Source organism: Stigmatopora nigra, unplaced genomic scaffold (assembly GCF_051989575.1).
Source record: "Stigmatopora nigra isolate UIUO_SnigA unplaced genomic scaffold, RoL_Snig_1.1 HiC_scaffold_25, whole genome shotgun sequence".
Classification (NCBI taxonomy): Eukaryota; Metazoa; Chordata; class Actinopteri; order Syngnathiformes; family Syngnathidae; genus Stigmatopora; species Stigmatopora nigra.
Window position 1 is genome coordinate 4055617 of NW_027551604.1, and position 23772 is coordinate 4079388.

Genomic DNA, 23772 nt, shown 5'->3' on the forward strand with positions numbered 1-23772 from the left:
TATATGTGGTGGAGTTTGAATTTTGCACAGTGCATTGGGAGACGCTAGAGAGCGAACAGCTGCTGCTCGACGCTCGATTTAATAGCCTGCTCCTTGCTTGTGCCTCCATGGCGTCGTGTCTCTGTGCTCTCTCAGTAACAGAAAGTGGCCGCCTCTCCGCCGCCGCTGCAGACTCAAAGCTCACAGACTCGCTCGGCGCCTTTAACCGCCATTTTGGAGTCAGGGAACCGAGAGTCAGCAGCAGCGGCGAGAGACACGCGAAAGGGGCCAAACGGGGGCCCGAGGTGAGAGACACCGTTACAGCAAAGGCGCAAAGGTGGGGGGAAGATGGCCGGGAGGGAGAAAAGAATTGAAAACACGGGGATCGCTTATACGTTCGCGACTTGAGCTTCCCTCTGCAAGGATAGTCAGGCGCGGGCGGGCTGCTATGGGCCTTGCCTCTTCCCCCGACCATCGGGCCAGACAAATTAGTCAATAAAGCCCGATCTTAAGATATAAGTACACCAGAGTAGGTGGCGGCCTTAAAGAGACAGGAATGTGTCCACTTCATATGAATGTTAAGGGACTGTGTCAAAGCTGTCGTTAGCTTCTCTGCAGCTAATTGCTAACATGGCACTAAATCATCATGCAAACCTGCCCAAAGTCAATTTCGCCTGGGCCATTGTGATTTAAATTGACCCAATGACAGCCAGTGTTTGCATACCATAACCCGATTCATGTTGGGGTATTGTGATGTGGCTACTTGTTAGCTATTTTGCTACATCTAAGCTAACCGTCAACTCGGGGTTCAACGGTCAAGGTTAGCCACCTACCCCAATAGGGCAGCCTTACTAGGCGCGCTAACAACATCTGAAAGGGCAATTGACCTTAAAGTGAAAATCATGACACGATCTCACATCATTTGAATCCCATTCACGAGTTTAAGTATATTACCCAAATTTCAGTGGGTGTAAATTAATAAAATTGTGTGCTTATGCTTTCTCAACTGTAGAAGCATAATGGGGCAATGTACGAGTCTCATTTTAGCATTTGTGTGGTAGACAAGCGCGACTATCAAATATGAATTGCTTAATTATTGTTTTTCATCATACTATTGTGTGTTATTCTTGCCACCTACTCCTAATTATCAATAATTCATTTAGTTGCTCTTTCAACCCTTTGATCATTATATATGCATTATTTACTGATTTGTACAGTGCTTCTGTTTGCACTGGCTTGCATTGTGCTTTTTGCCCAATCATAATAAATCAATTTTTATTCCATTTTTTGGTGTTGGAATGACCCCTGTCATCCTATTCCCCATTAAGTGCCAAACCCATCAAATAGCACTGCAAACCAAATTTGGGATCTGACTGAACCAACTTATGTTAAAAGTTATATAACATTACATACTAAAAATATTAGTGTATACACAACCAAATGATGTACATTGTACACTAACAAATGACTGACCAATGAGAAATCCCCCCAATTAACTATATAGTAGAGTAGCATTTATTATTGTCCACACTGGGCTCATACATAATTTATGTTTATTTCAAGGGTTCTGTGTGTCAAAATCCTGCACTTGAAGATCATGACAGCATTAAAAGAGGAGGTAGCCTCATAATCTTTTTTTGCATATGAACTTTGAGGTAACCTACTATTTTTGAATGAATGACAATAAACCATACTGTTTTCCTTCATTCCCTCCCTTGTAGTAAAAGTCCCTGCCCGTACCGGGTGGGTGGGGCGGTTTTCGGCTGTATGGCGTCAGGGCAGGGCGGGCGAGCCATGCCGGCTGGGGCAGTGGCGGGCTCGTCGGGTCTGGCTAAACCTCTATACCTGCAACGCTTGGAGCGCTCCCTGAGGTTGGATAGCTTCTTGCATCAGACCGCTGCCATTTTCAACCGAGACATCAGCAGGTACTGTCAAAAAAGTAATTTTCGCAATGTTGTAATTTGCTATAACGTGTACTTTTACCTTTGCAGCGATGACAGTGACGACAGTGATGATGACGCCTTGGACTCCGGCCTTTCCATTGAACCTTTGACAGTGAAGAGGGAGCCCTCGGACGAAGAGGACGCCTTTTCTGAAACCAAAGCCCTCAATGGCGTGCTTCTGCCAGGTAAATTGCATTGACATTTGCCTCAAGTGTCCAACCATAACATCAACTGTGATTATTCTTTGCACTTTTGCAGACCAAAAGACAGACAAAGCAAACCTGTACAATTTCTCTAAAATGAAGAAGAACCGAAAATGGTTGAAGGTGAGGAATATGTTCTTACTTCTGTACCCCAGAATACTAAGTTTTCTAAATAATTCCTCCCCTTCAGAGTTTGTTGTTGAGCGACAACACCACCGACTCAGACACAGACTCGGACGATTCAGACTTCAGTTTGTCGCGTGATGAATTGCACGACATGCTGAGGCTGCATCGCTACACCAGGCAGCATCAGAGCAAGTTCCATACGGACCGCGAGGTAAATGTAAAGGCTTATTTGAATGCACCAGGAATACTCAATTAGCTCTAACACTTTGTCAACTGGTTACTCTCCAGCTTCAGCAGTACCAGTTCTACAGTACTGGTCTACTCTCCAGTCAAGACCTCTTCTATGAGCAACAACGACATTTCCTGGGTCCAAAGAAGAAGAAAATCAAAGAGGAGAAAAAATTCAAGGGTAATTTGAACAACAACAAAAAAATTAAAAGTAAATGAATGATGTTCTCATGAAGAAACATAATAACACTGACTCTATTTTTCAGGCAAGCTGAAGAAAGTGAAGAAGAAAAAGAAACGTGGCGATGGCGAATTTTCAGACGAGGGCATCCCTTACATTGCCAAGACCTTCGCCAAGTTTTCCCAGGATGCACCGGTGCCCATGATGAAGAAGAAGCACCTTACCGTGGAGCAGCTTAACGCACGCCGACGCAAAGTCTGGCTCACCATTGCCAAGAAGGAGATCCCCAAGGTTGGTAACCCTCATAATTCAACAAATGTCATTTTATCACAACAATCAAATAAACCAATTCTACATATTTGAAAGCTTATTCATTATTTTGGACTTGTATTGCAGTCTTTCAAGCAGAAGACATCTGCTAAGAATCTGGTGTTGACCAATGCTAAAAAGGTAAGCCAGCAACACTTTGTAAATGAAACAACTTTTCATTTTTTGGGGCAGAGTCTTAACATTTTTGTCCTGTCTTCAGTTGGCTCACCAGTGCATGCGAGAAGTGCGGCGTGCTGCTATCCAGGCGCAAAAGAACTGTAAAGAGACGCTTCCCCGCGCCCGACGCCTCACCAAGGAGATGATGCTCTACTGGAAAAAGTATGACAAGGTGGAGAAAGAGCACAGAAAGCGTGCGGAGAAAGAGGCACTGGAACAGCGGAAACTGGATGAGGAGATGAAGGAGGTTGGTGAAAAGAGAGCAAGCACATGGTTTTTCTTTCTGTCCCTTTGCACTTCCATAATACATTTTTCTGTGTCCAGGCCAAACGTCAACAGCGCAAGCTCAACTTCCTCATCACGCAGACGGAGCTCTACGCTCACTTCATGAGCGGGAAAGCCTCGGAAGATGATGACGATGCCCAAGAGGAGATTCTGAAGATGCTGGATGACACCAGCTCGCGACGGCAGATCGACATTGGGGGAGGCGTGATGGTCAATGTGGGACAGGAGGACTACGGTATGCCGTGTTAATTTCCATAAACTCATTCAAAGTTGTGAAAAGCAACTAAAATGGGATGATGTCATTTCAGATAGTGAATATTACAAGTCTCAGGCCCTCAGGAATGCACAAGAGGCTTACCACATCCACCAGCAGAGAGTATGTTATCATTACAAATACACTTGTTACACAAAGTTGCTGTAATATTGGGCATTTAACATAAACGGTCAACCACACAATTTTTAAGAGAACATTATCTGTTAGAAGAATTAATGTTCCAATTTTATATTCACTCACTTTTTTTAGGTGTTGCCATGAGTGACTAGCATAGTCAAATGTCATCATATGACCAGTTTTCCCCCCTGTGTAGACTCGCATGTTCGATGACGACTCCCACGACAGCCGCCGCGCGTCCTCCTCAACGGCCGCCGCCTCGGGATTTGGCGAAAGCTACAGTCTGTCCAATCCATCCATCCAAGCTGGCGAGGACATCCCACAGCCCACAATCTTCAACGGCAAACTAAAGGGCTACCAGCTTAAAGGCATGAACTGGCTTGCCAACCTCTATGAACAAGTAAGACAATAACAATGGATTGATTTGAAAAGGATGGTTGGAGTCATTTGATTTTAATATCTGCAGGGTATTAATGGTATCCTCGCCGATGAGATGGGACTTGGGAAGACAGTCCAGAGTATTGCGTTGTTGGCCCACCTTGCAGAAGTAGGTGCAAAATACATATACAGTTGTATTACTCAGATTTTAAGTGTTTTTTTTTATGTCTTCACCACAGCGAGACAACATCTGGGGTCCTTTTCTCATCATTTCCCCGGCATCCACACTCAACAATTGGCATCAGGAATTCTCACGCTTTGTGCCCAAATTCAAGGTAGGAATCTAAGGCAGGCTTGCTTACACTCACTAGGAGGCAGTATTCTATCAGGAAAGTGTCAACTGAGCTAAACAGTTTAGCAAAAAAATGATGTACGTGCCGTGAACACACACTAAAACTCACAAATGTATTTTCACTTTGACAATAAATCAGCTCCGGTCAGTTTGGTTAATGAGCTGTGAAAAGAGTGTATTAGAGTTATAAGATAAGCTTCCTCAAGACTGGTTGAAAACAATTGAATGGCGGTTGGTGTTGATCGATGTAATGATGCAGAAATGCTTTTCACATCGCATTTTTTCACCAACTTTAGAATCGAAGCAGTGATTCATGCTTGTTGCTCAGCCAAAATGTCTCCCAAGGGAGCGTCACATTGGCTATGTTTTTCTTCTAGAGTTTTGCTTCCAGTCTCATTGATTCACATCCCTCAATAAATAAACTAGGATTTATCAAATCCACGCTCGTCAAAATACACTACAATACTTTAGTAGTCCTATAAAACTATGATTAATGATAATTTATCCCCTAGGTGTTGCCATATTGGGGTAACCCTCATGATCGCAAAGTTATCCGGAAATTCTGGAGTCAGGTAAGCAAGACATAGATGATGACTATACACACCCACTCCCTTTTCTAGTGTATAAGATCTATTTCTTGTGTGTGTTTAGAAAACTCTCTACACCCAAAACGCACCGTTCCACGTTGTGATCACCAGCTATCAGCTGGTGGTCCAGGACGTCAAATACTTCCAGAGGGTCAAATGGCAGTACATGGTTCTAGATGAAGCCCAAGCATTGAAAAGCAGTACAAGGTAGGCGTCTACTATATTTATAATGGCCTATTTATGTTTTAGTGTTTTACTGTGTGGAAAATAACACTTAGTATCACCATATTATTTCAGTGTGAGGTGGAAGATCCTTTTGCAGTTCCAATGTCGGAACAGGCTGCTCCTCACAGGGACCCCCATTCAAAACACAATGGCAGAGCTTTGGGCTCTACTCCACTTCATCATGCCCACGTTGTTCGATTCCCACGATGAGTTCAATGAGTGGTTCTCCAAGGACATTGAGAGCCATGCCGAAAATAAATCAGCCATCGATGAGAGTAAGCTTTTATTTATTTATATTTTAAACTGAAATGAGTTTTTATTACACTTAGTAATGTAACAAAAAATATATATTTTTATTCCCAGATCAACTTTCACGACTGCACATGATCCTCAAGCCTTTCATGCTGCGCAGAATCAAGAAGGATGTGGAGAATGAGCTCTCAGACAAGGTATAATGCAGGCACACAAACTGTTTTTCCCACAAATGTCATCAGTATATAGCATACTCATAGTTAAGACAAAGTGGTGCAATGTAAACCCAAACTTTCCTCCAGAAGCTTATTGACAATAGTTAATGTAACATTGTGATAATGACCCTTGGAGGCTCCCCATCCGTGGGAGTTAAAAGTTCACCACTCCCCCACATTTATCTTTCTTAATCCCCTTTTCCTCCCGCCTCACCAGAGTATGATCCCGCCATCCGTCTTTCATGGTGTCAATTATCTTGCCATTGCTACTTTCTAATCCAGATCGAGATCCTGACCTACTGCCAGTTGACGTCCCGGCAGAGGCTACTTTACCAGGCCCTGAGGAACAAGATCTCCATTGAAGACCTGCTCCAGTCTTCCATGGGTACGGCCCAGCAGTCCCACACTACCACGTCGTCACTCATGAATCTGGTCATGCAGTTCAGGAAGGTAAGGGAGAGGTCCTAGTTTGTGTTTAGGTAACCTCTGTTGCGTGCAATGTAGTTGTCTTTCTGTCCAGATCAATGGAAAATTTGAGGGAACATTGGTTGTGTGTATACTGTAGTTAATGCCTGTTTTTTTTTTTTTTTATGTCATTGTCAGGTTTGCAATCACCCCGACTTGTTTGAACGCCAGGAGACGCGATCTCCTTTCCACATGTCCCTCACCACCCCCTATGTCCTGTCCAAGTTTCTTTACCGTCATGGCCTCCTTCATACTAACAACCAGTCCCTAAACAAGTAAGAATGATGAAACATATCTACAGTCATGTGTTATGCCGATCATAACTGACAAAATGTGTTTTTATATCAGGTCATTGCGAGTGCTGCTGTCTCCCTTTTCCCCAAATTACATCCAACAGTCGCTTTTTCACAGGAAAGGTGAGTTGCAGTGCAAATTTCAACGTCTTCTCGCTTGATGTTAAAATTCTCATCTTTGATGTTGTCAGGTGACGACGAAGGAAATTGTTTTTCCTTCCTGCGGTTCATTGATGTGTCTCCAGCGGAGATGTCCCACCTTATGCTGCAAAGCACTTTAGTCAGGTAGATACATATTAAATTCTAAAATGGGAGTATCATACAAAATGTGATAACTTATGCCAATCTTTCAGAAAATAAGTATCAAAATCAAGTAACAATTATTCCATTGTAATGTAATGTCAATTTTTAACACCCCTTATCTAACCTATTATAAAACTTAATTACAGCAAATTAAGAGGAACATTGCTTTTGATCATAGTATAATCAAAATTTAAATACCAGATGTTTCATTTTCTATTTCATGTGTGTAATGTAGATCAGCATATTAAAAAGTGACACATACTCTTGGTTTTCATTTTTAATGATTAATTTCATCCCTTCCACAGGTGGTTAGCCCTTTTTCTGTCCCTGAAGGCAGCGTACCGGCTTCATTGTCAGCGGCTGTTTTCCCACCAGGAAGAAAGCGGAGGAGAGGAACAGGGGACGTCGCGGTCCAGGCGTCTTTCTCACAAAGACCTCCTTTTGTGGATACACAGACCTGCCGCATTCCCCAACACGCAAACTAGCCCTTTGCTTCGGGTGAGACTCAATGTAGTTCAAAATAATAGATTACAATCCACCAATAGATGGCACTGTGCATCCATCATTTTCTTCCACATTCCAGCCAAGACTTAACTAGCTGCCCACCATGGGAAACAGTCTTTATCAATCAACATTGCAGGGATTTGAGATATTTCATGTTTTCTCAACATTAACACCCATGCATTGTATTTGTTCATCAGAACCTGGTCTTCACCGCCCTCAGACCCGGTATGGTCGGTCACACCGACGTTACCATCCACTGCCGGCGCTCCGCCACCTCCCGGCTGTGGCGATGCCAGCCCTCGCTGCCGCCCAAATTCCTGCTCGCAGCCACACCGCGGGTATGTGTGCGGCAACTAGCAAGTTATTTGAGATAACTTGCTATTTAAATTGGTTAAAAGGTTAAACTGTCGTATTTCCCATGTATTTGAAGCTGCCATCTTTGTTTTGATCACATAGGTGACGGCGGTTCCCCTTGAGCGCTACTGTGCCGACAGAAGTGCCGAGAATGAGTGGCGGGTGATGCGCGCTGGGGGTGGCACTGTTTTTAAAGAATGCTTCCTCTATGGCACGCCAGACCTGGCAAATGACTGGCGGCAAAGAGCTGGCGCCTTTTACCCACAACAGCCCGGTGGGGTGATGGCCGTCTTCCCTCAGCACGGATGGTCATTCATTCGGATACCAGGTAAGTCATGTGGCATCAAGATAGGAGTTTCCCCTGAAAATTAGAGTAGAGAAGCCCACTGGTGGCTCATTATGTAAATTGAAAAATATTATGTGGCATGGTGGTCTAGTGGGTATCACGTCCGCCTAACAGTTCTGAGTTTTAGGGTTCAATTAAATATCATATAAATTCCTATAAAATAGACAACCAAAGCAACACAACCTAATTTGTTAAACAAACTCCATCTCTTTCCCCAAACCATTATTAATAATAATAATATCACTTCTGATAACAACTCTGCTTAAAAGTAACAGGCATTCCTCAAGTGTCCTTCGTGCAGCCTTTTGTGAAAAAACAACAACAACAACAAAGTTGCACATGAATTTAAGTCTTCATCCCAGCCAAACTGAAAAACAACCGCCACATAATAAAGTAGACATTTTTGTTCCCAGCTTGATTTCCTACATCCACTGACCACTTCTACCCTGTGGGAACCACCACAAAAGGTCATCTAAGGGTTTAAAGAGTCAGTCGAATTGGGCATGTCAGCATCCTCTCTGTGTGTGTGTGTCATCGTAGTCACTAATAATATGGTTGTCTACGTGTGCTGGAGCGCAGACTACGTATAGCTCGGCAGATTGCGGGTCAGTCGGGAGCAAAGTAGAGGCTGATGGATGAGCGGCAGGAGAGAGGCCGCCACACTTATACACACAACACTTCCTTTCTCACTGACCTGCAAACAATGATGAACGGCCGCTTGTCATACTTTGTGTTGACCACCCTACTTTCGCTGAAATTTGCTTTTGGCTGGGAACCTGGACACATGCATTTGTCCGGCTTCATTGGCACTTAAATGAACTGATACTTCTAGTTAGGGAAAGTTTTTTCCTAAAAGAAGCCTGGCAAAATTAGGAAACCTGGAATGTGATTTTGTATAGGATGGTTGTTAGAAAACAAAATGGCATTGGCATTGGTTCTTGTAGCGTTTACACGTATGCCTAACCTTGTGGTAAATGTTTGTATTTTCAGTATTGACTTACATTGAAATACATGACTTGAATAGATTAGGGTGACTACCAGAAGATGAGTAATATTACTATATTACACTCTACAGTCTCTACCTTCTTGAAATAATGGGAAAACCATTTAAACTGAACATTTTGATCACATTTGGAGACTATAAACGGATTTTAAATGAACATTTTAGTTATACAAAATTTGTCATGGTCCATTACAAGTCCAATTCATTTCACACTGGAAGTGATAATTTCTAAATCTTTTATACTTACCCCTACAAGATTATACCCTTTTTTGCTTGCCTTCCTAGTCAATGTGTTTACCCGTCAGTAAGAAAGCAAAAACAAGTATTTGCATGTTTCTGTGAGAACCGTCTGAGCTCTCCTGTGAAGTTACGGAGAGGCGGACAAAGCCAGGAAGTTGATGTGCTCCTCATTGTTCAAGCGCTTCGTTAGGTAACACCATTAAATACTGTGTGTGTGTACACATATATGTGTGTGTGTGCATTGAGAAGAAAGAGAGAAAGCTGAGATGTCTGATTGAAAAAGGGACATAGACTTGAGTGTCTGTGATTGAGCAGGTGTCTGCTTTTGCATGAGCCGGCTTGGATTGGTGTTATAACCTCTGTTTGAATTTGAGGTGGTAGTTTGCGTGGGTGTCATCCAAGGAAATTAGATGTATGTTAAAACTCCCAATGTGGATAGACATAAGTCTTGCCCATTGACTGTGTTTTGAGGCCAGAGAGCCACTCACAGGCCTCCCAGTGTGTCCCAGTCTGCCGCTTCTTTCTCAGCCTCAGGAGGAAGGAAGTGACCCAACGGCGCGGCACCCGTCCTCCGCTGAGCACATTGTTGCCACATCAAGGCTCAAGATATGTACAGTAGCCCGGGTGAAGTTTCCCAGCCTCCCCCCACCAGCCCCCCACACCTTTAGAAACAAATGGCAGGGTTTTGAATGACTGTTTGTTTGGAACGCCATAGCGTGACTACCATGCTATCAATGGAGGAATCTAATCAAGGGGCTTATTAAGGAAAGAGCTTTAACAGGAGGAGGAAAAACAAGGCCTTTGGGGCTTATGATGCATTTTTTTTTTGGAATTCAAATTCAAAAGGGTTCCCAGGTGTCTTGCTAACACGTTGTGTGTGCTTTTATTATAATACCCCGAGGAAAAGGAATTATTAGTTGAATGTATTTGCATATGTGCTATGATTATTGGTCCTTGGGGTATTTTTTTTTGAAGGTGCCAGCTTGCCAGCACAATACAAGGCTGTAGGGGCATGTAAAACTTATTTTACATCAAAATAGCAGCCCCCTTTATTCTTTAGAGCATTTGGTTCGAAAAGCCAATGGATAATTCTATGGGTGTTTAGGGGAAACAGGGGCGCCGCATACTGTTATGAGACACGTATTTGCGGAACCGAAATAACAGCTCACTGCTGTTTTTGTGGGTCATGATGACGATGACGCTAATTACAAGAACCCCTTCCGCAAAATAACCGCCTTCACGCGACGTGGCGCCAATGGAAGGATAATGCACGAGACCAGACAGCGTGACGTTGAGGAAAATGTTCCGAACATTTGAGATGATTGTATTTTGGAATGTGTCAGCAAACGTTGCATGAATCCATGGGAGAGAGAGAGAGGCTGGCGTAACCCATGTTGGGGCTGCGGGAAGTGCAGCTGGGCCTTCCTGGCTGTTCAAAGGAACGCCGCTTGTGGGCACAAAAAAATTCCAGGAAGTACTCTGATAGAAGGGGCATAAAACAACACGGCTGGTTTGAGTTTCATCCCTCTGGCACTAGTGACCCCCTCCATGGAATTCCATCCATAATGCCTAGCTCAGCAAGTTACAGCCCCAAAACAAAAACCCAAAAGATGGCATTCTAAGTAATGTAGACTGAAGGGGGAGACATTGCCCACATGATCATAGCAGTTCACTTCTTTCTTGGTAGTAATTGAGTTGACATAAATAGGAGATTTGGTTTTTGTGGTGAAAAACATGGAAAGTCTTAATCCGACTTTCTTCCTCGTGCAGCATTTTTGTGGGAAGGCAGTGGCGTCATGTTTTTCCAGGATACATTTGGTCTTAAATTCTCCTCTTATCTCATGTTTGGAACCTCCTTATCCTCACTAGGGTTGCATGATTGCTGGAGTGTGCTCAATAACTGAGACCCTCTTTGTACAATCCAAACTTGCGAGCATCTGGCTATAAAGACAGTGTGCCGCCACTGTCGTTAGTAAATTAAATTTAAGATTCCCTGTCGATGGCAGTAAAGTAGCGTCGGGCTAATATTTCCATCATCCTCGCTGCCGAACAAGTGTTGCACATTGACTTATTGATTGGGACATATAATGTATCATGATACAGTGAGGGTCTGACGTTGCGTTCGATCGTTCATTCGACCCCCATCTGTCTCCATTTCTCACATAACCGGCCATCCATCATCTTTCATCAAGGAGATCGCTTGCCTCCCCATCTCCAAGCTGCTCCAATTCCCGTGGCCCGTTAAGAGTTAGGAAGGGGAAAAAGTGGATGGGCCTTGTGCATGGTGTATTAATAAAATTAGCACCGTTAGTCGGTTTGGGAGTATCAGACGCCAGGCACCGGGGCTTGGCCGGGGTTAATTAGCTGGCAGCAGGCCTCTAATTGGGTCAGGACCGTGTCAGGCCTCTGGCTCTGGTCCTGCAGGGATTGGATTACACCGTCAGGGAAAAGGCAGCCGGGGGGGAGTGACAGCGGTCTTCTTTTTTTTTTTCCTCCCCGATGTTGGCAAAGTATGGTGAAGGAGCTGTAGGGGGTACATAGGGTAGATAGGAGAAACAGCTCCACCTAATCTGCCAGCAAGATGAACAGGCGGGAGGGACTGCTTGGGCCAACACCCCTTTTAGGATGGATTGGATTGGGGAGGGGGGGGGTTGTGAAAGCCAGGCAGGTGGTGAAGCTTGATATCTGTATCCATGGCAACAGCAAAGTGGTATGACACATGGGATTTGCTTGTATTTTGGGGCATGGTGGTCGCCATGCTGTCATCTTTGGGATAATATGTTTTTGTTTTTTACTCTTAACTAAATAATTAAAATAATATGTTGGCTCCTTGCTATAAAGACCTTAGGAATGTTATTCACACTTTAATAGGTATGCTTGATGACATTCCTTAATCTCTGCCAATCTGATTTTAAAGTTGCAGTTTTATTTAGTGCATTTAGTGTATATATTAGTTATTATTTCTGGTCACTAGATGTTGCCATCCTTGCATCCCATTTTATTTTGCTCTATTCATTCTTTTGGGTCACAAAACACATCATCCGACATGTCAGGGGCAAAGTCTGGAGGGCTGAAACACTTTCTGCTAAACAGCAACAGATTGCAAGCAGTGGCCAAGCAATACTAGTGTCCCCGTTTGGCATTCTAAAAGTAAATTTAAACTAAGCTATTCCAGTGTATCAGAACTTGATAAACATTTAGTTTACCCCATTTTCACACAACTGACCAGGACCATGGGCGTTGACCCTGAGGTGAGTCTCCCACATTGGCCCCTGACTCCCCTGGGTCTTTCCCTTGTTCATTGCCTGCTATTAGTTCCTCTTTAACACCTCTGCAAGCCCTGAACTTGCTGGGGTGACTTCACCGGGTCGTAGTTCAGTCCAAGTTCACATTAGCATAGAATGCCACCAGCAAAGAACGAAAAATATATAGGCTTCTCTTGGGGTCTGCCACCTGTGATTCTAACCAAAAACCTCTTGGCCATAAAATACTATAAATATTCTATACTATATCCAATAAACTACTTTCATTTCTTCACAAATTTGCCCATTTTACTGTTGAACCATAAAAAAATGAGTTTGTTCCATTTTAAGGGCAGTTTGACAAAATGTCAACAGGAATGTTTATTTAAAAGGAATGAAATGAGCTCTTTTGATTGGCTGCGATTGATAAGGGTTGTTATTGCTACTCTTGTTTGATTATTTACAGCATTGGACTAACCTTCCCCTGTGATAGAGGATTTGCTTCAGTTACATGAACACAGTCCAAAGATTTCTTTGTCCTCTTACCGTTAAGTCCGATTCGGCCTCTCCTGCTGGGCCTCTGTGGGGTCAACCAAACTGAGAGCCAACCTTTCACGGGGGGCATGACCCCCTTGGTCTGAAAGTCAACGGGTGGGCGGCCTCCCTCGATCTGCCGTTTTCCAGATGACATTAATGCCTCATCGAGTGGACTTATTTCACACTTGTGGGAACCTGGGCCTCCACCAACTGTTCAGCCCGTTTTATTCTTTGTACATTGAGGGTGTAATTCACCTTTCCCCCACCCTATTCCCTTTCTCCTGTGGTGCACCCTAAAAACAGCCCAGTCAATAAGGGCAAAGGCTTTTTTAACCGATCAGCCTCCTTTAAGAGGATTGAACCTTAGTGAGCTGATCTGCTGGATGAAAAGGGGGTTTATCTTTGAGAAGATGGCTTATTGAGGACTTTCATTGATCGGGAGGGTTCTGTGTGACCTATGCATGAAGCTGCTTACTCGGAGGGGATTCTTTTACTGTGTTTTTGTATGTTCGATTGATAACATATGTACCAAAATATATAATTATTTGATAAATATAAAGATGAGTAAAATCTCGGGACTAAAAAAATCAAGATCTACAGTTCATGCATATTCTTCTTTTTTTAAATACACAATATTTAGGGAAAAATCATTTTCTGTGTGTTTTCAAGCAGAAATAATTACTGCATTATAGGTAGTATTTGGCTATGTTTTCTAGATATATACTGATTTTTTTGTATTTATTTTTTAAATGATGTAATTGGTGTCTTTTTTCCCCTGCAGATAAAGAGAGTCTAATAACAGAAAGTGGCAAGCTTCACACCCTGGATATCCTGCTGAGTCGACTAAAGGCTCAGGGACACCGAGTCCTCATATATTCCCAAATGACCCGAATGATCGACCTACTCGAGGTAAAAAAAACACACACTCACACACATAAATGTTCTGGTTAAATTCCATGTGTTATTCATTGGACAAAAAGACAAATATCCATTTAAAACATGGCTGTCAGGTGCATATCAGGCTGTTGTTTTATTGGGTTCACCCTCTGCCAGCAGAAGTCGCCTCTGCTACCCTTTAATAAGCCTGCCGGTCCTTCGTTAGTGCACTCATTAGGCAGCTAATTAACAGGTCCGGGTTAACGAGCGGGGTCTCATCTGGAGGGGCCCTGGAAGCAGCCAGATGGGCAAGGGGGGGTGTTAAAGGGGCGACAGGAGTGGCAAGAGCCTCTGGGGACTCAAAGACAAATAACGTGATGATAAGGAACGATTGAAGATGATGAAGATTTCTTAAACCTGTGAGAGTCTTGACTTTTTCATGGTTGGTTGCTTTTAATTGGAGAGATATATTTATCTTTATACCAAAAATGGCTACTTGAATCATGTATTTTTATTAGCTTGAGACAAAAAAATAAAAAGTCTTGTTTTTCTAAATGATATCTTCCAAATGTTATACTCATCTGTTAATGAATAACAGAAGAGTAGCAATTTCAGTGAATGGCCTTCCCAAGAAGTACAAACAGGTGAACTTTGGAGACCTCCCTCCTGGCAGTCTAAAAAACAAGAGTGCTTGCTACAGGCTTTGGACTGAGAAAATCTAAAGGCGGCATTTTGGCGAGCTCTAATAGCTGCTAATATTGCCTTCATTCAGAACAGATGGGGAAGCTGGGATGGCAGCCAGATATTGGAAAGCAGGCCTTGTCATCATTTGGGTTTAGAGAGGGATAAAGGTTGGAGGGGGGGCTGAATTGTGTCAAACGATGACTTTCATGATTCTAGCGAGAAGTGAGTTTTGATGCCATGCTGATCTCCATGTTTCACAGCAGGGAGGTCAGAGGTTTGAGGGCAGGGCGCAGGGGGCGCTTAAAAGACAGATCAACATGTCACCTCATCACTGCTGTTTGCGCTGACCTCCTGCTCTTTTAGGGGCCCCCCATACTAACAGCTTGGCAGACCTCTGGGAGGATAGGAAGTCGACTCTATTGCGTCTTTAGTTTGTATTGCCATCAAAGTAACCACACTGGAGACTCATACTAAATTCTTTGAGGATGATTTAAAAGGGGGGTGGGTAGAAGATTAGCTTTTAGTTGTTAAGTTGATTGGAATTGAGTTAAACATGAATTTAAATGTGCACCTAACAGTAAACTTACTGTTAATATTTCCATTGTTGTGCTTTGCAGGAGTATATGGTGTACCGCAAGCATACTTACATGCGTCTAGATGGATCCTCAAAGATATCTGAGCGCAGAGACATGGTGGCGGACTTCCAGAGTCGGTAAGTTAACACTCATAACACCATCGTCTCAGTTCAAAATAGTTTTAACTCTCATTGCCTTCCATTCTGATTGTCCCCAATTAGGACAGACATCTTTGTGTTCCTGCTCAGCACTAGGGCAGGGGGTCTCGGCATTAACCTGACCGCCGCAGACACTGTGAGTTACATATTGTATTATACATTACATATTGAGTTATATATGGCCCAGATTTTACTGATGAAACCATCCTCTAGGTCATCTTCTACGACAGTGACTGGAACCCTACTGTTGACCAGCAGGCCATGGACAGGGCCCACCGGCTGGGGCAAACCAAGCAGGTGACTGTGTATCGTCTTATCTGCCAGGGGAGCATCGAGGAGCGGATCTTGCAGCGGGCCAAAGAGAAGAGCGAAGTATGGCGACAAAGTGGAGGATGTCAATCACATACATGATGGATGCTTGATTGCTATATTGATCATGTATGTATGTGTGGTTAGATCCAAAGGGTGGTCATATCTGGAGGGAACTTCAAACCTGATACGCTCAAACCCAAAGAGGTGGTCAGCCTCCTGTTAGACGATGATGAGCTGGAGAAGAAATGTAAGGAGTTGTCTTCTTTTAAATGAAATATTTTTTTTTGTTTTTAATTTACATTTGTGTATGCAGTGCGTCAGAGACAGGAGGAGAAGCGACAACAGGAGGAATGCAGCAAAGTGAAGGAGCGCAAGAGGAAGCGGGAGAAATATGCTGAAAAAGTATGAGTGCCAGTTTCAAATTGGTGGAAAACGTCCCATAATTTTACAGATTTTAAGACAATGGCCATTCTCTCAACACTGTTTCTTATCTATGCTAGAAGAAAACTGAAGAAACTGAGAGCAAGAAGAGGAAAGAAGCCAACTTGGTCATCTTGCACGCACCTTCAGCTGATAACTCCAACTTATCGGCAGATGGTGACGACTCCTTTATCAGCGTAGAGATGGACTCCGCCATGCCGAGCCCTTTTAGTGAGGTGAGACCTAAGAGACTTTGTGTCAATTTGTGACTGGCTCGTACAATCTCATCTCATGTTTCTCATTTGGCATTTTGTGCTTGAAAATTCTGCTTCTCACATTCTCTTTCCATCCTCTTGATATTATCTTCTTTGGTCCCTTCACCAACCCTTCTCCACGTGGATGACTCCCTTTTACTTTCCCTGGTACCCTATGTATGTATCCTGACCCCTAGCCTTTGTGTATGTCTCTGTGTGCTCCTCTCGGCCACCAGATCTCGCTGAGTAGCGAACTCCAGCCCGGTTCGCTGCCGCCGGATGCTGACGAGAGCAGTAACGACATGTTGGTCATCGTGGATGAGCCGCTGTCTTCGGCCCCGCAGTCGCGCGCTACCAACTCCCCCTCCTCTGTTTCGGGATCTGTCTCGGACAACATGAATGGTCAGTCCAGAAATGGCGGTTGATTGTATCGGAAATGTGAAATTAAGACATTTTATTAGCATTTCCATTCATTTTTAGAGTATTATTTTGCTAAATAAAAATCTAGTGACCCAAGTACTACAAGGAAATGAGATAGACATATTATGAAAATACAAAAGTTGAACTTTTTAAAAACTAAATCTGGAAATATTAGTTGATAAGATATCAACTAAATATAAGATCAATGTGGAGCAATATTATACAAAGTAGAAAAACCTTAAATGCCTTTTTGTTTTGTTTCTAATGGTGTCCTTATTTTCCAGGCGTTTCAACAGACACCATCAGTCCTGGCAGAGGGAGGTCAGGCAGGAGTAGAGGTCGCCCCAAAGGCTCTGGGGGTGGGCCCAAGTCTGGAGGCAAAGGCCGCGGGCGTAAGTCAACGACGGGAAGCGCAGCAGCCATGGCGGGGGCAATGGCTGGTGCGGCAGCGGCCTCTGCGGCGGCCTATGCTGCATACGGATACAGCGTTTCCAAAGGTTGGTTTAATGGAAATGTCTTGATGACAATTTGATTACAACCTTGCTTTACATATGTAAATAAACACACAGACACTTGTCAAAACTCTTCGTAATTATTGACCCTTTTTTCAGCAGGTCTGTCCGTGTCAACCCCCATGCAGCCTTCCGTGGGTCGTTCAGGCAGCGGCCACGCCTTCCACCCCGTTAGAGGCTCGTCCCCACAAGCCAAGATCATGGGGGCGTCCACAGCTCCTCCAAACCCATGCAAGCCGCTTCTTCACGGGCAACACAATCTCGTTAGGAAGAGCAAATGACCCCCGTTAATGCACTCGTCGGAGTTCTGTTGGACTTCCACTATACAACACAACTGACCTGATCTCACTGTGATCCTTGACCACACACGCCGCAACCCCCCGTGCCTCTATTTTCAGCAGTAAAGTATGGATTTCATTTTCCGACGGACTGACTATGGTCACAAATCCCAAATCTTTCACGCTTCTCTTTAACGTGGTCTCCAGATTACTCCGAAATCCCAAGGGCTGTCCAATACACTGAGCCAATCCTTCCTTATGCGTCAGCAACCCTCGTCCTTCATCTGTTTGGTTATTTAATGAGTCTCGTTTGCGGACCACCCTGCATTTCAATACTCACTGCTAAACCTCTGCAGATTTTTTTATTTGACTTATAGCGCCTATTTTTCTATCCACCAAGACAAACACAGCAGGTCTTCACATATAGAACCAACCAGCAGTTTTTTTAACAAATATTTGACAGTCAAATATTCCAAAATGAGGGTTTACTGACTCTAATGTGAGATGCTGCTAATGGAAAATAAAAAAAATGAACGAAATGAGGTAGTAGTTTAGTATTTAAGTTATTTCGGTTCAGAGTAGTCAATTTGCCATCAGTGTGAATAGGATATTCATTTGTAAAACTATTGTACATTGTAAGGAATTCGTTATATACTGTATATACATAATTGGAGGGCGCAGTTTCTTTCCTTGGAAAAGATGGTCATGTATGGTGTTGTGTGAGTGCCTATAAGAGGGAAGTGTTAAAAATGTGACTATGTAATTGATCTCCTATATATATATATATATATATATATATATATATATATATATATATATATATATATATATATATATATATATATATATATATATATATATATATATATATATATATATATAGATATATATAGATATATATATATATATATATATAGATATATATATATATATATATATATATATATATATATATATATATATATATATATATATATATATATATATATATATATATATATATATATATATATATATATATATATATATATATATATATATATATATATATATATATATATATATATATATATATATATATATATATATATATATATATATATATATATATATATATATATATATATATATATATATATATATATATATATATATATATATATATATATATATATATATATATATATATATATATATATATAGATATATATAGATATATATAGATATATATATATATATATATATATATATATATATATATATATATATATATATATATATATATATATATATATATATATATATATATATATATATATATATATATATATATATATATATATATATATATATATATATATATATATATATATATATATATATATATATATATATATATATATATATATATATATATATATATATATATATATATATATATATATATATATATATATATATATTATACATATATACTTATATATGTATGTATGTATGTATGTGTACATTATGGCAAGAGAGATAATCTCTGGCTCCCTTTCATATTTGCACGTCTATTTTTATAGGTCATGTGTATAAAATGAACAAATGTGTCTGTTTTATAAGCCAAGTGTTGCGTGGAAATAAAAGTGTTAAATAGGATTATGTGTGAAGACTATATCATACTTTTTAGAAGTGTTACAAGCTAAGGACTGCTAACTATTAATATCAATAGACAAACGGGATTATTTGAAATATGTAAGTATGCACTTTTCTTAACTAAAATGTTTTTTGGATTGTAGTTGAAGATAATTAAAATGTTATTGGTACTTTTTCATTTGCCTTAATTGATTCTGTTTATTGCAGAGTGGAGAAAAAGCATTTACAAAGAAGATGAAACTGGGAAAATTCAAAACAAACATGTGGTATTGGGTTTTTAACCTAAATCTAACCACATACTTCATTTCCCACAATTCCCATGTTTCCAAGATGGCATCCCACTCCTTGGCTTGCACCTGATTTACTAGATCGAAGACTGCATCCATCGTACAAACATTACCCTATTCAAAATCTTTAAATGGTACGTACAATATGTTATCTTCAAATATTCCAATATGATCTAATGAAAACTAGTTAGTTTAGCGCTCAATTGTATACATCGTGTATGTAAAAAATGCTCTATCTCCATGTTTTAGGAAGGAAACGACTACAAATCGCCAACAAGCACATGCACAAAGCCTGACAAATACAAACGAGGGGTAAGTGCACTTTAATAAGTATATCTATTGTCTTAAATGTTTTATTTAGGAATGAATCAACGATCTGTAAATGTTTTGATTATAAGCCAGGTTGATACTATGCATAGGAGTGTAGTTATGCTGGATTACATCCAGTTCAACTGTCAAGAATAAGTCAACTCTAAAATGTAATGTTTGGCTATGGTGATCACGAGAGTAATGTAGATATAATCATGGTTCATTTAAATTGCTATAACTATTGATCTAATTGAATTTTGCCTAAAAATGTATGCATGTTAGGGAATACCCCTAACATTTTTGTCTATTTGCATTATTGAATGTATGGCCATGTGTTCTCTATAAAATGCATCTAAACATATAAGTATAACCATGAAATAAGCGCTTACATTTCTTTAAATTATTCCACACAGATGAGTTTTAACAACCATTTGTTTAATGCATGTGCAGAACTTTTACATGTGCAAAAAAAAAGTTACAGTACAAAAGGTGGCACATTACAGTGTTATTATTTGAACAACACCAGACTAATAGGTGAGCTTTAATGCATAATGACAAGCTACTGGATCTCCAACAAGTAAGAGACCGTGGCCAGTGCTGCCGCCTCCACGGCGAACAGGTGCTGGTCATCCACGTGCGGGCAACTGGCACGCATAAATGCGGCCAGTCGGAGAAGGTACTCCAGGTTGTGCCCTGTGCGACCCTCGCACACGGCAATCCGGGCACCGATCTCCTCTGGAGTGGCGGGCCCCATGTACATGGGGTTGTCCGTGGTGGCGATATACAGCAGCGCTTGGACAGCAGGGCCGCCATCTTCCGGGTGGAAGACCACCATCTCGGTGTTGTAGCCCCCGTGCACAGCCTCGCGCACGTTTAGGTACTCCAAGGCTGCTTCCACTTGGGCGCCAGTGACCTCAAAAGCCACACCCCACGTGCTTGCCTGTAATAGGAGGTATTGCACATGATTAAAAACTAACCTATTTAAAAGCATAACTATCCTAGTTTGCCATCCAAATTTAGTTTCACCTATTAAATTTGACTATAGACATACTTTACGGCTCAACATGTTATAATTAATTGCTTTATCGTTTAAATAGGATGATAGTCCATTGAAATTGTAGGTTAGGATGTAGCTTCACACCACCTGCAGCTTTTTTGGTCTATTTTGCATTTTTAAAAAGTTATGCTTGATTGTAAGCAGGGTTGAAACTATTTTTATTCCATGTATTTTAGCATTTTATTGTCCAAACTCTCAATGCGCAGTTCATCTAAATTTGTCACTGTCCAGTGCTGATCACTTACGTCATCCTCTGGGATCAACGTCACCACTCTCGCGAGCTGTAGAGAAAAAGGGAGGGGCAGGGGAGATGCATTTTGAGTAAACAACCCTTGAATTGAGGCGATCGTTTCCAAAATCAATGCTTACCAGCTCATCGCTGCCACGGTGGAAGTTGTCCCCATGCCAGAAACGTCTCTTGTAGCCCTGAATGTAGCCCACATTGCTCCGCCTGTACTTGAAATCGGGCTTCCACACGAGCGATCCGTAGCCAAAGATCCACAGGCTGCTTCTCTTGGCTGCGATGATGTCTTGAGGCTTCATCTTGCTTATTTACTCAACGACGTTTAATAGTGTTTAATGATGCTTATTAGATGGAATCTCTTTAAACTAGCTGGCTAAAAATGTTAGCTTCCTCCGGTCCAGCAGAAGTGGTACCGGTTGGCTCGATGGTATACCGCGAACGGTACTGGAGCCCAACTGCTTAGCAGTTGTAAGGACGCGGGTTCGCGTTGGAGTTTGCCGATGCATCGCCATTGCAATTACAGATGCCGCATACTGCCTTTCAGAAATCCATGATGCTGGTAGCCGCTCGGGGGGCTAACGATGAGGTCTCAAATCAAATAATTTACAGCTTCGGCCAGCTTTTACGCCGACCAAATACTTTTAAAACACGCCTGTGAGTGCAGAAATCAAAGCTGTGTTGAAGAATTACCTGAGATGTTCCTCTATTTGCCTACGTGTCCTTCTGTCAAGGAGGTTCTGGTTGTTATCAAGAAGAAGGAGTCGCTTATTTATATGCTTTAGAGAGGGGAGGCTGAGCAAGGTTCATCCCAAGCCAATGGGAATGAAGTGTTTTCCTGCAGGGTTAAAATGTATGCAATCGAATTCAACTATGCCGAAAAAGGACGTTCCTTCAACACAGTCGATGTCTGATTGGCTGGCATCACTCGGGAGCTGACGCCCAATGGGTGAAGACTCATTGGGCAAAGAGTTGTCTGTCAATAGTGGTTCAAAGTCTATTTGCTGACTAAAGTGTCTTTCAAAACGTTCAGGCTGATGCAACGTTTTCTTGGCCTTTCAGTTGGGCTACAGGCAATTCAAGAGGACATTGCATCAGATTATTTGATATGGTTGTTTTTGCTCAAGCATGCAACGACTGTACATTTCTGTTTTGACTATCTCAGCTCTTATATAATGTCGACGTGGATTCCAGCACATTGATCTATGCTTCTAAGACCAGCCAAGATTATTAACATTCAAATAGAGTGTTACTGGATGCCTTTTTACATCTAATCTAATCTAATTTTATCTCCAAAACAACTATTAACTTTATATTTACTCATGAATAATTTAGAGCATCTTTGCATTGCAGAATGACACTCATCTAAAATTCCTGCAAAAACACATTGTTTATTGTACTGCATAGCATATTGCAGCAGTTCATATTACCTTAACATTCTTCAAGATAATAAAAAAAGCATAAGCATGGAGGTTGCATTTTAGGTAGAAGTGGGTATTCCAACATGAAAATGGTCCCAAAGCACATCAAAAGTGGTAATGGAATAGCCAAATCTGGCTAGAATTACATCTTTATCAATGGCCTTAGCAAAGTTATGACTTGTGTGTGTATGTGTGGTGGTTCACTCTTAAATTTCTCCACAGAATCAGCAAGGGATGCTAGTGCTTAAATTAGACTTGACTGTCAGCCTGCCAGTTTCCTCTTTCAAAACCTGCAGCATCACTTGGGGTCACTTTACATACACTTGGCAATCTTGCCTTCACTTATTTTGATTTTGATTGCAAGGCAGCTCTAAATCATGTTAGTGCGTCACTGAAGACTTAAAATCCAGTGCTGACTTATAATATATACCAACATTACAGACTGCTTCAATTAAAAGGTAAAACTAGTACCTTATTGGACAGGTAAAATGTTACCTGTGCAAATGGGCTCATTACTGACATCTAGTGGTAACCGATTAGACTTTAGCTTGGTGCACAATGTCATTTTTTCCTTTTAAAATAAACCCCCCAACCCCACACAGGGGTTGATTAGTCTTCTTGTTTGCAGTGTGGCTTCCTGATAAGAAGCATGTGCGTGAGAAAATCAGTCAGGCCTTGCTACATGCTCTGCATATTTTATTACTTTTTTGTTTTAATCAATGAGGAAACAGGAATGATGTCAGCAAGTCACAAACAGGATGCTATGATTGTAACACAATGAAAGCATTTGGTGGTGTTGTGTGTGACGACCACTGAACGTTTGTTTAAAAAAAATGTGAAACTTCAGGATTTGTGTGGAAATGGAACATGATTTGTGTGCAGAAAATATAAGCAAACAGCATTTATTTGTGTGTGTTGGATTTCTTTTTTGACAGTGTATGTATAAGCAGAATCAGGGGAGTGGAACATGCCATACCAAACAAATACTTAGATCACATTTCAGTCATATGTTTTAAAGCTGTCTATAGTGGTATTTATTAGTTTTATTTCAGCACTGCATGTGATATGATTTCTCTGGGGTTAGACATATTTTTGCACACAAAGCCTTTGGGCTGGGTAAATGTTGATTAATTGTACAAGTAGTAAGAATAATTCATTCGTTTCTTTGAAGAGAATCCATATTAATGTTCAACTGCGCTTGTGCTAACATCA

General features: G+C 41.4%; 2 protein-coding genes and 1 long non-coding RNA gene across 14 annotated transcripts in view; 2 read left to right on the plus strand and 1 right to left on the minus strand.

Annotated features, from left to right (window-relative positions):
• The first annotated feature begins 116 nt into the window (after positions 1-116).
• ino80 (INO80 complex ATPase subunit) lies at positions 117-18377 on the plus strand. 7 transcript variants are annotated; one of them, XM_077711227.1, is made up of 36 exons: positions 117-316; positions 1543-1597; positions 1701-1904; positions 1971-2107; positions 2181-2248; positions 2316-2462; positions 2540-2660; positions 2746-2951; positions 3057-3110; positions 3190-3393; positions 3471-3666; positions 3740-3807; positions 4019-4222; positions 4289-4369; positions 4440-4535; positions 5065-5124; positions 5204-5346; positions 5437-5639; positions 5728-5813; positions 6114-6281; positions 6435-6571; positions 6645-6712; positions 6781-6874; positions 7198-7390; positions 7594-7734; positions 7853-8078; positions 13900-14027; positions 15296-15390; positions 15475-15547; positions 15625-15783; positions 15868-15970; positions 16037-16125; positions 16224-16379; positions 16595-16799; positions 17102-17314; positions 17429-18377. In XM_077711227.1, exons 3-36 carry the CDS (start codon positions 1747-1749, stop codon positions 17608-17610), a joined length of 4662 nt encoding a protein of 1553 aa, XP_077567353.1. In that variant the 5' UTR covers positions 117-316; positions 1543-1597; positions 1701-1746; the 3' UTR covers positions 17611-18377. The 7 variants fall into 7 exon arrangements, with proteins under 7 accessions (XP_077567353.1, XP_077567352.1, XP_077567355.1 ...); XM_077711226.1 differs by having other exon boundaries at positions 117-284; XM_077711229.1 differs by having other exon boundaries at positions 117-284; positions 17432-18377.
• A 1193-nt stretch (positions 18378-19570) lies between these two features.
• The window catches only part of LOC144192081 (uncharacterized), a 148380-nt gene continuing 144178 nt past the window's right edge, over positions 19571-23772 (plus strand). For all 6 annotated transcript variants that reach the window (XR_013325041.1, XR_013325039.1, XR_013325040.1 and 3 more), the window contains exons 1-2: positions 19571-19666; positions 19782-19844. This is a non-coding gene — a long non-coding RNA (uncharacterized LOC144192081). The remainder of the gene's footprint in view (positions 19667-19781; positions 19845-23772) is intronic.
• On the minus strand, positions 20256-21905 carry chac1 (ChaC, cation transport regulator homolog 1 (E. coli)). The gene is made up of 3 exons (XM_077711301.1): positions 21268-21905; positions 21144-21179; positions 20256-20781 (listed from the first exon to the last, which is right to left on the minus strand). The coding sequence occupies exons 1-3, from the start codon at positions 21439-21441 to the stop codon at positions 20401-20403; spliced, it is 591 nt and encodes a 196-aa protein (XP_077567427.1). The 5' UTR covers positions 21442-21905; the 3' UTR covers positions 20256-20400.

What these genes read in the sequence shown, in the direction of transcription:
- chac1 (XM_077711301.1), bottom strand. Translation starts at nt 21,441, where the DNA reads ATGAAGCCTCAAGACATCATCGCAGCCAAGAGAAGCAGCCTGTGGATC. An exon ending in ACCGTGGCAGCGATGAGCTG is followed by an intron (nt 21,180 to 21,267) that starts GTAAGCATTGAT and finishes TTTTCTCTACAG; the next exon opens with CTCGCGAGAGTGGTGACGTT. An exon ending in CGTTGATCCCAGAGGATGAC is followed by an intron (nt 20,782 to 21,143) that starts GTAAGTGATCAG and finishes CTCCTATTACAG; the next exon opens with GCAAGCACGTGGGGTGTGGC.
- ino80 (XM_077711227.1), top strand. Translation starts at nt 1,747, where the DNA reads ATGGCGTCAGGGCAGGGCGGGCGAGCCATGCCGGCTGGGGCAGTGGCG. An exon ending in TAAATCAGCCATCGATGAGA is followed by an intron (nt 5,640 to 5,727) that starts GTAAGCTTTTAT and finishes TTTTATTCCCAG; the next exon opens with ATCAACTTTCACGACTGCAC. An exon ending in TGCTCGCAGCCACACCGCGG is followed by an intron (nt 7,735 to 7,852) that starts GTATGTGTGCGG and finishes TTGATCACATAG; the next exon opens with GTGACGGCGGTTCCCCTTGA.